Source organism: Castanea sativa, chromosome 5, assembly GCF_040712315.1.
Source record: "Castanea sativa cultivar Marrone di Chiusa Pesio chromosome 5, ASM4071231v1".
Lineage (NCBI taxonomy): Eukaryota > Viridiplantae > Streptophyta > Magnoliopsida > Fagales > Fagaceae > Castanea > Castanea sativa.
Window position 1 is genome coordinate 5220950 of NC_134017.1, and position 11288 is coordinate 5232237.

The window sequence follows — 11288 nt, forward strand, 5'->3', positions numbered from 1 at the left end:
ATGAATTTTTGTTTGGGGGGGTCAAATTACAGCACTAATATATTTATTAAGACAACCCCCCCCCCACGCACGCATATATACACACGCTTTTTTATTATATACACACACATATATACACACACTTTTTTATTTTATAAGTTATATATATACACACACCCAACAACAACAAAAGCTTAGTATTTTCAATCAAATTTATGTTTGATGGCGATCTTTCATAAAATTAATAAAATTTATTTTTACTATTTTTATAGTGAAATTCTTAAAAAGTTTCATTTTCTATACAAATTATCAAATTTTATACTAATGTAAATAAAAAATGATTCAACTGAATTAGTGAAATTTTCAAAAACATGAATGATCCTAAACTTGGAAGAAAAAGTTAGGCTCCAAACATATTTAAAGTTATTTTGCTTTAACCTATTATGTGGCAACTAAATGAATATTTCATGTGCAGTTTTAGTGATAAGATTTTTTTAATGAGTCAATGACTTGTTAATCGTCATATAACGGGTTGAAAATGATAAATTCAAACATGTTTGGTGCCGAACTTTATCAAATATATATTTAACAGATATAAGAGCGCATTTTACAATAAAAAATAGAATTGCGAAAAATAAAGTTATGTCCTATAAGTATTAGACCAATTATTTTTTTTAAGAGCATCAGTGGACTAATTCAAATACTTGGAGGGGGGGGAACTCTTATTTTTGTAGACTAAATTTTGAAAACATTAAAATAATTATATATATATATGTTTAAAAAAATTTCAAAATTTTGGGGGGAGGGGGGCATGGCCCCCCACCTTTCAACATAGCTCCGCTTTTGATTATATCAAAAACCAATTAGTATTTTGATCAGATGATAAAAAAGAAATCGATAAAAGCAAATGCTATTAAAACATAAAATAATAACTCTATTGATGATCGTAGGTTTGAAAGTAAAGCTTCACTCACATTGGTTTTATTTTGCCATTAATTATTATGGAATCAATAACTATTGAAACTACTAAATAGGTAAGCACATGATTTTTTCTAAACCATTTTGTGGGCAAAATGCTAAATTTCTAAACCAGTCAAGTTGGCAAGATGTCAAAGTATAATAGTGTCATATTTTTCTGAAGCACGTGATGACTAAACGTCTATATTTTGACAACAAAGTTTTTGATGAACATCCACATTAGCAGGTCTCATGTGGGTAAAATGTATTTTTGTCAAAATCACATATTGGAAAAAAGAAAAGTGTAGTTTCTCCTAATTTTTCATTCTTTCTATGAGTCACGTTTAGTAATTTTATTTTATATTTTCTTTAATCCAATCTTGATATACCCAATGAATACTCACAGCAAATAGGAATCCACAAACCAAGGAACACAGTTGTGAGGCACCTATTGCATGAAATAAATGCATTAGATATCTTATTATAATGATGGAGCATTGATAAGTAACTTACATACTTTTTGTAGGAGAAAAAAATGAATAGTAACTTATATGATTGTATAAAATGATAGCTTTGTTTTGTAATTCAATTAGCACCTTCTGATGTTTCTAACAGAAATATTCAAGATTCAAGTCATCTGTCCCCAATGTTGTAAGTTGTAACTATCGCATTATGAAAAATAAAAAATAAATAAATTGTGGTTCAAATTAAATTAACATAAATTGTCAAAGTTTTCAAATTTAACTCGTATATCCATATGTTCAACAGCAAAATTTTCTTAAATATGAATATGACATCATAAAGAGAGTACACTAAAATTATATTAACAAAAAATAAATATATAAAAAATAATAATTTCACGTCTCAAATTGGCATCAATTCTACTCTATTGATTGGGATGATGGAAATGTTGAAAGATAAAAAATGATAGAAAGTTTTTTTTTCTGCACCATTTGTGTTTGGTAATAGTGGTGGAAAAGCAAAAGGATATACATTAAATTATTATTATTATTATTATTATTATTATTATTATTATTATTATTATTATTATTATGCAGTATGTACTCTTATTTTAGTTTGAAAACTAGAAAACAAGTAATACATTTTCATAAAAGATTTTATTCAAAAATTTATTTTCCACGTTTACATCATTGTAGAGCATTTGTGGATTAAAAAAAAAAATACCAATTATTGAGATTTTAAGGTGTAATTTGTCACCTAATTTTGATTGATTATAACCTTACTTCTAAGCCTTCGTTTGTGAGTTCATAATGAAATGATCATAAAGGAATAAAATGGACCTAAACTCCTAAACAATTGAATAGATTCTATCAATTAATACTCCCAAATAAAGGAAGAAAAAGAATAATATAAAATTTTTAATTTTATTCCTTTTCATTCATTACTTTCTCTGCTTCCAAATGAGCTGTAAGTCATCAAAGCAACTGTAGGTTGAGAACTACAACTATAATAGTATGACAATCATGCGTAAACTAGCACCTTTTTTGGATTTATATTCTGTAACCACAAAAATTGTCACCAATTAATTGGATAATCAAATTATTCAAATGACATATATTTTTAAAAAAATAATTATATCAGTTTGTTTTCTGCTACTTCTTAAGAGTAAAAGAAGAGGCAGAAGTCTTATCTTATGGTGCACACCCACACACACTCTATCTCTCTCCTTGGCGGCTTTCCTCTTAAAATCCACAACTGGAGCTTGCCAGTGCTGACATCCTACCTAATCCACATTCATGAGAGAGAGTTGGACTAATTTCTACAAAGCTTGAATACCCTTCTCGTTTCAAGGGTCTCTCTCTCTCTGCGAATTTTCATTCTGATTATTTGTAATAGCATTAGCAACATATTTTATATCTCATTTTCCCTTTCAAAAAAAAAAAAAAAAAATTATGATGGGTGATAAGAATAGCTATTGTGGGATGCGATGACTGATTAGAAAGAATAAGGAAAAAGATTTTTGATGGCCATGTTTGAATAGTTAAGCTAATTACTAAGAGCATTCTCATCAAAGGTGATAAAAATGTTAAATACTATTTTTTAGCATTTTTAACACCTCAAATCATAAAAATATATATACATTAAAGATGTCAAATGCTAAAGATTTTAGCATTTAGTTACAGTGAGCTATTATCAATAACAGCTCACTATAGCTAGATGGTAAAAATAATAATAATAATAATTATTATTATTATTATTATTATTATTCTCATAACTCCTCTCTTTCCTCTCTCACTTCTCTCTTCTCTTTCCCGATGGATGTGATCCGGCGATGGTGGTCCGATGGTCATGGGTCCGATGTGGCCTAATGGTCTAATGGTTCGTTGTGGTCTGATAGTCCGATGGTCACGGTGCTGTTCTTGGGTCACGGTGCAGTCTTATTGGGTCGTGGGTCGTGCTTTAGATCTTGATTTTGGGTCACCGACGGTCGCGGGTTGTGTTCCTGGGTCACCGACGGTTTGATTGCTGATGGGTCTGGCTGGTGGCGGTGGATCGTGTTCTTGGGTCACCGACGTGAATCGAGTGAGCTCATTCACTCACCGACGCGGATCGCATTCCTGGGTCACTCGTGTTCCTTGGTCTTCTCTGGAAGATCTATGATTTGGTCCGATTGATTTTTATTTTGATTTTTTTCTACTGTTGAGTGTGGTTGCGCTGGATCTGGCTCGAGGCTGTTGGCTGGTGGCGGTGGTTGTGGAATGGGTGAAGGTGGATGTGGATGTGGATGTGGTGGGTGTGGTGGGTGGATGTGGAGGGGTTTTTTTTTTTTTTCTCTACTGTTGTTTGTGGTTGCGGTGGATCGGGCTGGTGGTTGGTGGCGGCGTTGGTGGGTGGCTGGGGTGGTTATGGTATGGGTGGGTGGATGTGGTGGCCGGTGGTGCTGAAAATAATTGGGTTGAGAGAGAGAGAGAGAGAGAGAGTGAGACAAAGAGAGAGGAAGAATCAAAATTGAATAAAAAATAAAAAATAAAGAATATTCAAATGAATTGATAAAAAAAAATAGAAATTTTGATGTTAGGGATATTGTAAAGTGATGTGTTATATGTTATAAAATTGGATTTTGATATGATAAATGCTAAATTTTTTAAAACTTTTGATGGGAATGCTCTTACTAGGTGTTTTAATCTTTCAATTTTGTACAAACCCATTTGCAATTTGTGTTTGCATTGTAAACACCAACCTCAAATCTTCAACTCAACAGCATAAACAGGGCACATATATTAGTCCCCTGGAAACTATAAATTAGGCTGTCAAACTTGAAAAGTAGATTAGTATTGCCTGTTTGGAATTAGATTGTAAGCCATCTTATTGTATTTTTTTTTTCTACTATTTGCAAGTTCCACTTGGGTTACCTACTTTTTTTTTTTTTAATTTTTAATTTTTTTTCTTTCTATTTACGAGTCTTACACGGGTCACTTGGATAAGCTCAAGGCAGAGGCACGTTATCCTTTGGCCCCCTCAAAATTTTTTAAAACCTCTATAATATTAGGAAGAAATAGGTCTCACACCTTCTCATTTAAGAGTTGGCCCCTCCTCCAATACGTTAGTCATAAAAATTCCCCATCCCAAATCCCTACTTTTCATCTTTTGACTTTTCCTTTCCTCCTCTAAAACATTTTAGTCATATTCCACACTTTTTTCTTGAGTGAGACCATATCTCATAGCTATTCAAAGACCTATGTTGTACTGATGGGGGAATTATCATAAGAGATTAGAGAGACTATGAGGATACAGTATTAGACTATTAATGGGCATCTTGTTGATGAAGTTCACACTCTACTATCCATGTGCATGTCTTGGAGTTTTAGTATAGTCCCTTGTTAAGTTTGTTAATAGGGTAGCCAAGCTATTAGCTTCTCATGCTAGGTAGGCAACGAGGATAATATTAGATGGATAGAAGCAATTCATTTGTTTTCAGCTACTCTAGATGCTGATGTACTTGTTACTTTGGTCCAAAAAAATATTCTAACTTTTTCTTTATAAAATAAATAAATAAATAACTCATTGAATTTAATTTAATTTCCCTTAAAAATGATAATTTTGTTTGTATTTTATTTGTCATAGAAAAATAATATTTGAATTTAATTGAGGAACCCAATGTAATGCACTTAAAGTATTATACTTAAGTTTTGCACTTTCCCAAAACTTTTATAATATCCCCTTCCAATTTATAACCACCCAAAAAACTCTCCTTATCACTCGATGCTCTCTTTAATTTCTCTTCTTTAATTCTTGCTTACGATGCTCTCACGTAATCACATTTTAATTAGCTTCTCTCCCTTTCTTAAGAAATAGTTTTCTTATTTAAAGCTAGGAAAATATTAAGAGGTACAAAATTCTTCTTCTTTCTTTTTGATCTTTTAGTTTGATTCCAATTTATTTATCTTATGATTTATGATCTTCTTCTCTAGTTCAATTTCTATTTAGTTGAGAGGTATGAAATTGATTTTGAATTTATTGTTGACCATAGTAGTCTAATTTGGTTGAATTTAATTGCTATTTATTTTATGGTTGCTTATAGTGACTTTTTTATATCTAATTTCAATGAATATTATTTCTTGTAAATGTATTCTAGTTTTTGTTAGATTTAACGTGTTTTTTTTTTTTTTCTTCTAAATCTAATCCAAGAAGACATGTATGTATGTAAATATGTCATACTTTGTATTTTCTTGAATTGTAAATCAATATGATAATGTTACCTCAGCCCCTAACCAAATATTTCTGACTACGCTCCTACATAAGTTGTTCCCAAACTGACACATAGGAACCACGATTGAAATAAGTTAAACAAGATTAGAAAAGATATCGAAAATTAGATGACTAACTACGATTAGGGGTTGACCAAGCTCTGAAAACTAACACAATTTCGGGAGAAGTATCATATCTACATTCTTGATGGAGCACTCTTACTCTGGCTGAACCTTGTTATAAAGCTTCATTTCCATATGATTGTGGGCCTTGTGGCAGAACTACTTAATTCTCAAACGGGTAATTAGTTTCTCAATGTAATTAATTCAATTAATTTATAAAAATCAAGTAAGATCTAATGATGCCTTCACATAGTTACAATCATTATTCATCAACAAATATTCCCCATAATTTACTCATTATTCTTATGCTATTAAGTTTTGCAGATAACTTGGAGTTGTTAACATTTTAATAGACATTTGGTATAGTGGATAAGAGGTTGGACCTAAGTGTATAACAAGCGCTTCTGCCCAAGTGATGTGTCATGAGTTTAAGTTCCAAAGTTGGACTCCCCAATTGGAGAAAATACACCATGTTTTAAGTGTATGCTTCCTTTTACTCACAGCTAAGTAAGTCCCACAGCTTTTGCCTAAGTGATGTGTCATGAGTTTAAGTTCTAAAATTGGACTCTCCAATTGGAGAAAATACACCCTATCCGGGTGTATGTTTCCTCCCACTTACAACTAAGTGGGTCCTAACTGTGGGTGGGAGGAAGCATACACCTGAAACAAGGTATACTTCCTCCTCCAATTGAGAGTAAGGTTGTTTACTGACCACCTCTCGTAAACCCTACAAAAACAGGGGAGTCATATGCACTAGGAACGGCTTTTTATCTACACTTGGCCAAAATAAATAAATATATAAGTAGTAATTTCGGGCTTTCAATTGTCCAGTGATACAATGGAATCATTCTTGTGGGCAATTGTTAGGCCTGAATTTTATGATTTCTATGTTTACCTACCTAAGTATGGTGTCCCTTCATCCCTCCCTGGAGTTGAATTGAATAGGTTTATAACTACATTGAAGATTAGATCATCAAGGAATCTCGAGAGTCAATGGTCTTGCATAAGATCATTAGAGTGTGGAAGCTTGTCTTTCTACAAATTGATCTATATGTCTCTGTTTGGTGCATTCTATTTAGACTAAATGTATAGTTCTCACCTTTGAACATAAAGATGGATATAAGAAAAGGGATGAGGGTGGCAGTTTCACTCCCAAAGGGATCCCTATGGAATTGAGTGGTGCTTGGTCTAGGAAATTATTAACCACCATGCTCCAAGCATTGGGAAAATAAAGAACATTGGCCATGGTAGATGGAGAATATTTTGGAGGATATTCATTACAATGTACAAAACAACAACCTTAGAGTTGTAATTTTAACAGTTCCTCATGTTGTTCTAGCTGATAGTAGGAAGTTAGCCTACATGGCAGGGAAATAGATACCAAATTTTGTAAGATAATGCAATTTATTCATGAACTTTTCTTTCTTGATGTTTAAATATATATATATATATATATATATAAAGATACATTTAGAGAAAAATTGGAGTAGTATTATTTTTATTGTTGATGTGTCAAGTTGTGAATAATGCAACATCATTGTCACATAGGTCCATTAGTGAACACTTTCATCAGTATCAATCACAGCATACCACCTCAACAATTATGAAACAACTGTGAAAAATTGTCTTTAGATTTTTTTTTTTTTTAAGAATAAGTTTCTAGACTTGTTATTTAATAATCTTTTATTAAATAATAAGTTTCTAGACTTATTATTTAATAAAAGGTTATTCAAGCTATTTTCTCAACAAAGTTTGAGGGAAGATCAACGCAGTCCTAAGAATTATCACTGGGTAAGTGGCTCTTATGTAATTGGTACAGTGTGGTCACTATGTTACAAACCAAAAAGTGTCTCTAAAAGAAGAAATCCAAATGAGGCTTGCACTGGTTGGGTTATCTTTGAGTGTTCCTAGCCCAATTCATAAACAGTTTCTTCAATTTTTTTTTATTTTTTTTTTATAAATACCATTTTAGATCTTGTTTGCTTTATTTTTATTTTTAGTTTTTAGTTTTTACTGGTGAAAGAAATGAGGTGAAAACGGTTGCATAATTGAGCCAACTTTGAGTGGATTAAGTGAAATTTTTTAAATTATGAGTAGGCAATTATAAAAAGGCCTAACTAAAGATGGGCAAAGTTTAATTATTTTTACATTATATAAATTGTATTTGTCAAACATTAGCACTAAAATCTATGATAGGTACATATTTGGTTCTTTAAAGTCCCACTAACATTAAAACATAAAGTATTTTCTTTTTCATCTTTCTTTTAAATAATTGGGGGCATTGGTTAAGTCCTTGTATATGACAACATAATGTTTTTAAGGTTGTACATAATATGTAAACTAATGTTCTCACACACTCGATGATGTACACTTTATATACACAATATCAATAGTTTCACGCTTGATGTCCACATTTTCTATTGATGTCCAAATTTAAAATTTAAAATAAGTGGCATGTAGAGACAATGTAAACTAAGGACTGTGCTAGAATCAATGCTCTAATTCAGCCACTAAGCATGGTTTCTGTTAGTGCATTTTAATTTAAAGTACGTTAAAACTTAAATTAATTGAAAATTAATAAAGAGTTGAGTTATAGTGGAATTTGTTAAAGAAAGAGTTAACTTGTATGTAAGTTAAATTAAATAAATTTAGAAGAGTTATCAAAAATAATAAATAACATGTAGGTTATGAGAAGGATTGGAAGACTATATATATGGCTATGCTACAGACTAATTTCATATCAAGAGTAAATGAAGATAAATAGTTAAAGCTAAGAGTATTGTGTAAGAAAGTGAATTCAATAATTCTCCTAAATACTTGAGAGATTTCGGGCTAAAGAAAGGTGTTTCTTTTGGTGGAGCTTTGAGCTCAACCACTTATGCAGAGTTGGTTCGAGCTGCTCAACGAACTGTTGGGCTGTTATATCCTGGAGGGGACAAGTCAAAAATAAATTTCTGCTGCATTGGTTTCTAGGCTTTGCCTATTGCAGAGGGCTTGTATTTCCTTAAAGAGAGCGAGATTTTCGTGCCTCAATCTAACATTATTTGTTTATATTTATATTTTTGTTGTAATTAATATATCATTTTATTGGTAATTTCTCCAACAGTTTCTTTTTCAAAAAATAAGAAACCTGCATGATAAAAAAATATGATATAAATGAATTTAAGATTAAATACTCTTACTTATGGAAGAAGATATTAATTAAATTAAGAGGAATTTATCTCAAAGAAAATATTTTTATCGACCACTAACTGTTGAAGTAGTGACATTACAATTGGAGAATCTTATTTGACCCTGTTGAGTAAGCTCTAAATTTGAAACAATCTGCCTTTCCATGAAGGCAGGTTGCTTTGGAGTAGGCAGATCCAAAATCTCTCTCTTAAGCATTAAAATAACAGTAGACACATTTGGCCTATCTCTTGCCAATTCTTGCACGCAAAGCAGTCCGACATGTATACATTTCGAAATGTCCATTTGAAAGCATGGATCCCATATCGTTGGGTCTACCAAAGCCATAATGTTGTCATTGTTCCACAATTTCCATGCCTAAAAAATAACAAGTGTGAAAGACAAAAATTGAAATTGTTCAATCTTTTTGAAAGTAGACCATGTCAAAAATGAATAAATAAATTAAATAGATAAAGTAACTTTTGATTAGGGTTTGACTAAATTTTCTGATATTGTGAATGCTATTAGTTAGATTTACCAATCTAGTGAGGCCCGAATATTGCTCCTCATCGCATATGCTAGTGTTTCTTCTCCCACTAACAATCTCTAATAATAACACGCCAAAGCTAAAGACATCTGATTTCTCTGAAAACAACCCTCGCATTGCATATTCAGGAGACATATAACCACTGCATACAAACATTGAAACACATCCATATTATTTGAGTATAAGTGGTGCCATTACCTAAATTTAATTTCCACAAAGCTCTTACTATGTCCCGACGACCCTTTTAGTTTTTACTTGATCTTCATTGCCTCCAAATATTCTAGCCATACCAAAATCCGATATTTTTGGATTAAGCTCTTGATCTAACAAAATGTTAGATGCCTTTAGATCTCTATGAATAATCTTTAGTCTAGAGTCCCTATGAAGGTAGAGCAACCCGCGACAAATTCCTTCGATAATGTTGAAACGTTTTCTCCAATTAAGGAGTTTTTGGTGGACTGGATCTAATCAATAGTAAGCCAAATAAATAATGTATGAGTATGAATTTGTATAGAGAAAAAAAATATATACGATTGAGAAAACAATTTGGGGCAAAGTTAGCACAAAAGTATGGTTCAAGTGACTAAATTAGCACAATGAAACTTATCATTAAAATTCGTTTTGTTTTGTTTTATGTACTGGCTTACTTGATATTCAAGATAAATAAGTATATGAACTAACCAAAAACAATTGCATCCAAACTTTTATTTGGCATGTATTCATAGATTATCATCTTCTCTTCTCCCTCAATGCAGCAACCGAGAAGTCTAACAAGATTCCGATGTTGGAGTTTAGTAATCAACGCCATCTCATTCATAAATTCTTCAAGTCCTTGTCCAAAGGCTCTACACAATCTCTTCACTGCAATTTCTTGTCCATTATGCAATTTACCCTATAAGAAAGTAAAGAATATTAGCACATATATTTTTGAGAGGGAAAAATGAACTCTACATAAGAAACCATTACCCTATAGACTGGACCGAAGCCACCTTGTCCAAGCTTATTAGCCATATCAAAGTTGTTTGTTGCTTTTGCCAATTCTTCCAAATTAAAGATTGGTAGATCTTGGAGTTTCACATCGTTTAGGTAGTCAAACAATAAGCTCTCATTGCTTTCAATTTTCATTGCTGTTGCAAATTATATTATTTAGTAATCCATCTTGCAGCGCCTAGTCTCTGCAGCAAATTAATGGACAAACTAATGGACAATTGGGCACATTACCTCTCTTTTTCTTAGCCATCCACCTCCAGAAGAAGAAAGCAGTGCTGGCTATAGCAATCGCTCCAATAGTCACTGTAGTTGTGATGATTACTCTCAAATTTCTCTCCTCTTCTGTGTATAAGAAAAGTTTTAAACTAATTCAGTCAAAATTGAGTAAAGAAATTTAACATAAAAATATTGAAATCCTATTGCATTTGTTGTAAGTAATCAGTTAACCAAACAAGTGGTCCAACTGCTGGATGATCAGAAGCATAAGATTATACAAAACTGTGACTTAAAACAAATGAACTTACTAAATTCTGAATTGGCCAAGCGAATGTATATATCTGATCCACCAACAGAGAATCGTCGTAGAGCTGATTTTGATTTGGAGCTATTGTAGGATCTTTTAGTTTGTGATGGGGGATTGTTTAGTTTGATTTTTGTGTTTTAAATTGTGTTTGGTCACTAAACATGGCAAAACGGGCGGGGCGGGTTGGGTCAATCGGGTTGCGGGTTTAGTCAGGTTGACCCGTATTTTTCACATGAATTTTTTTTTTTTAATAAATAAAACAACATGTATATGTCATTTAGAAAGTTATGCA

General features: G+C 32.0%; 1 protein-coding gene across 1 annotated transcript; it reads right to left on the reverse strand.

Moving 5' to 3' along the window:
- Window positions 1-8953: 8953 nt before the first annotated feature.
- Window positions 8954-10608, reverse strand: LOC142636565 (G-type lectin S-receptor-like serine/threonine-protein kinase At1g11330). Its single transcript, XM_075810824.1, has 4 exons — window positions 10450-10608; window positions 10165-10375; window positions 9682-9947; window positions 8954-9314 (listed from the first exon to the last, which is right to left on the reverse strand). The coding sequence occupies exons 1-3, from the start codon at window positions 10606-10608 to the stop codon at window positions 9709-9711; spliced, it is 609 nt and encodes a 202-aa protein (XP_075666939.1). The 3' UTR covers window positions 8954-9314; window positions 9682-9708.
- Window positions 10609-11288: the final 680 nt, after the last annotated feature.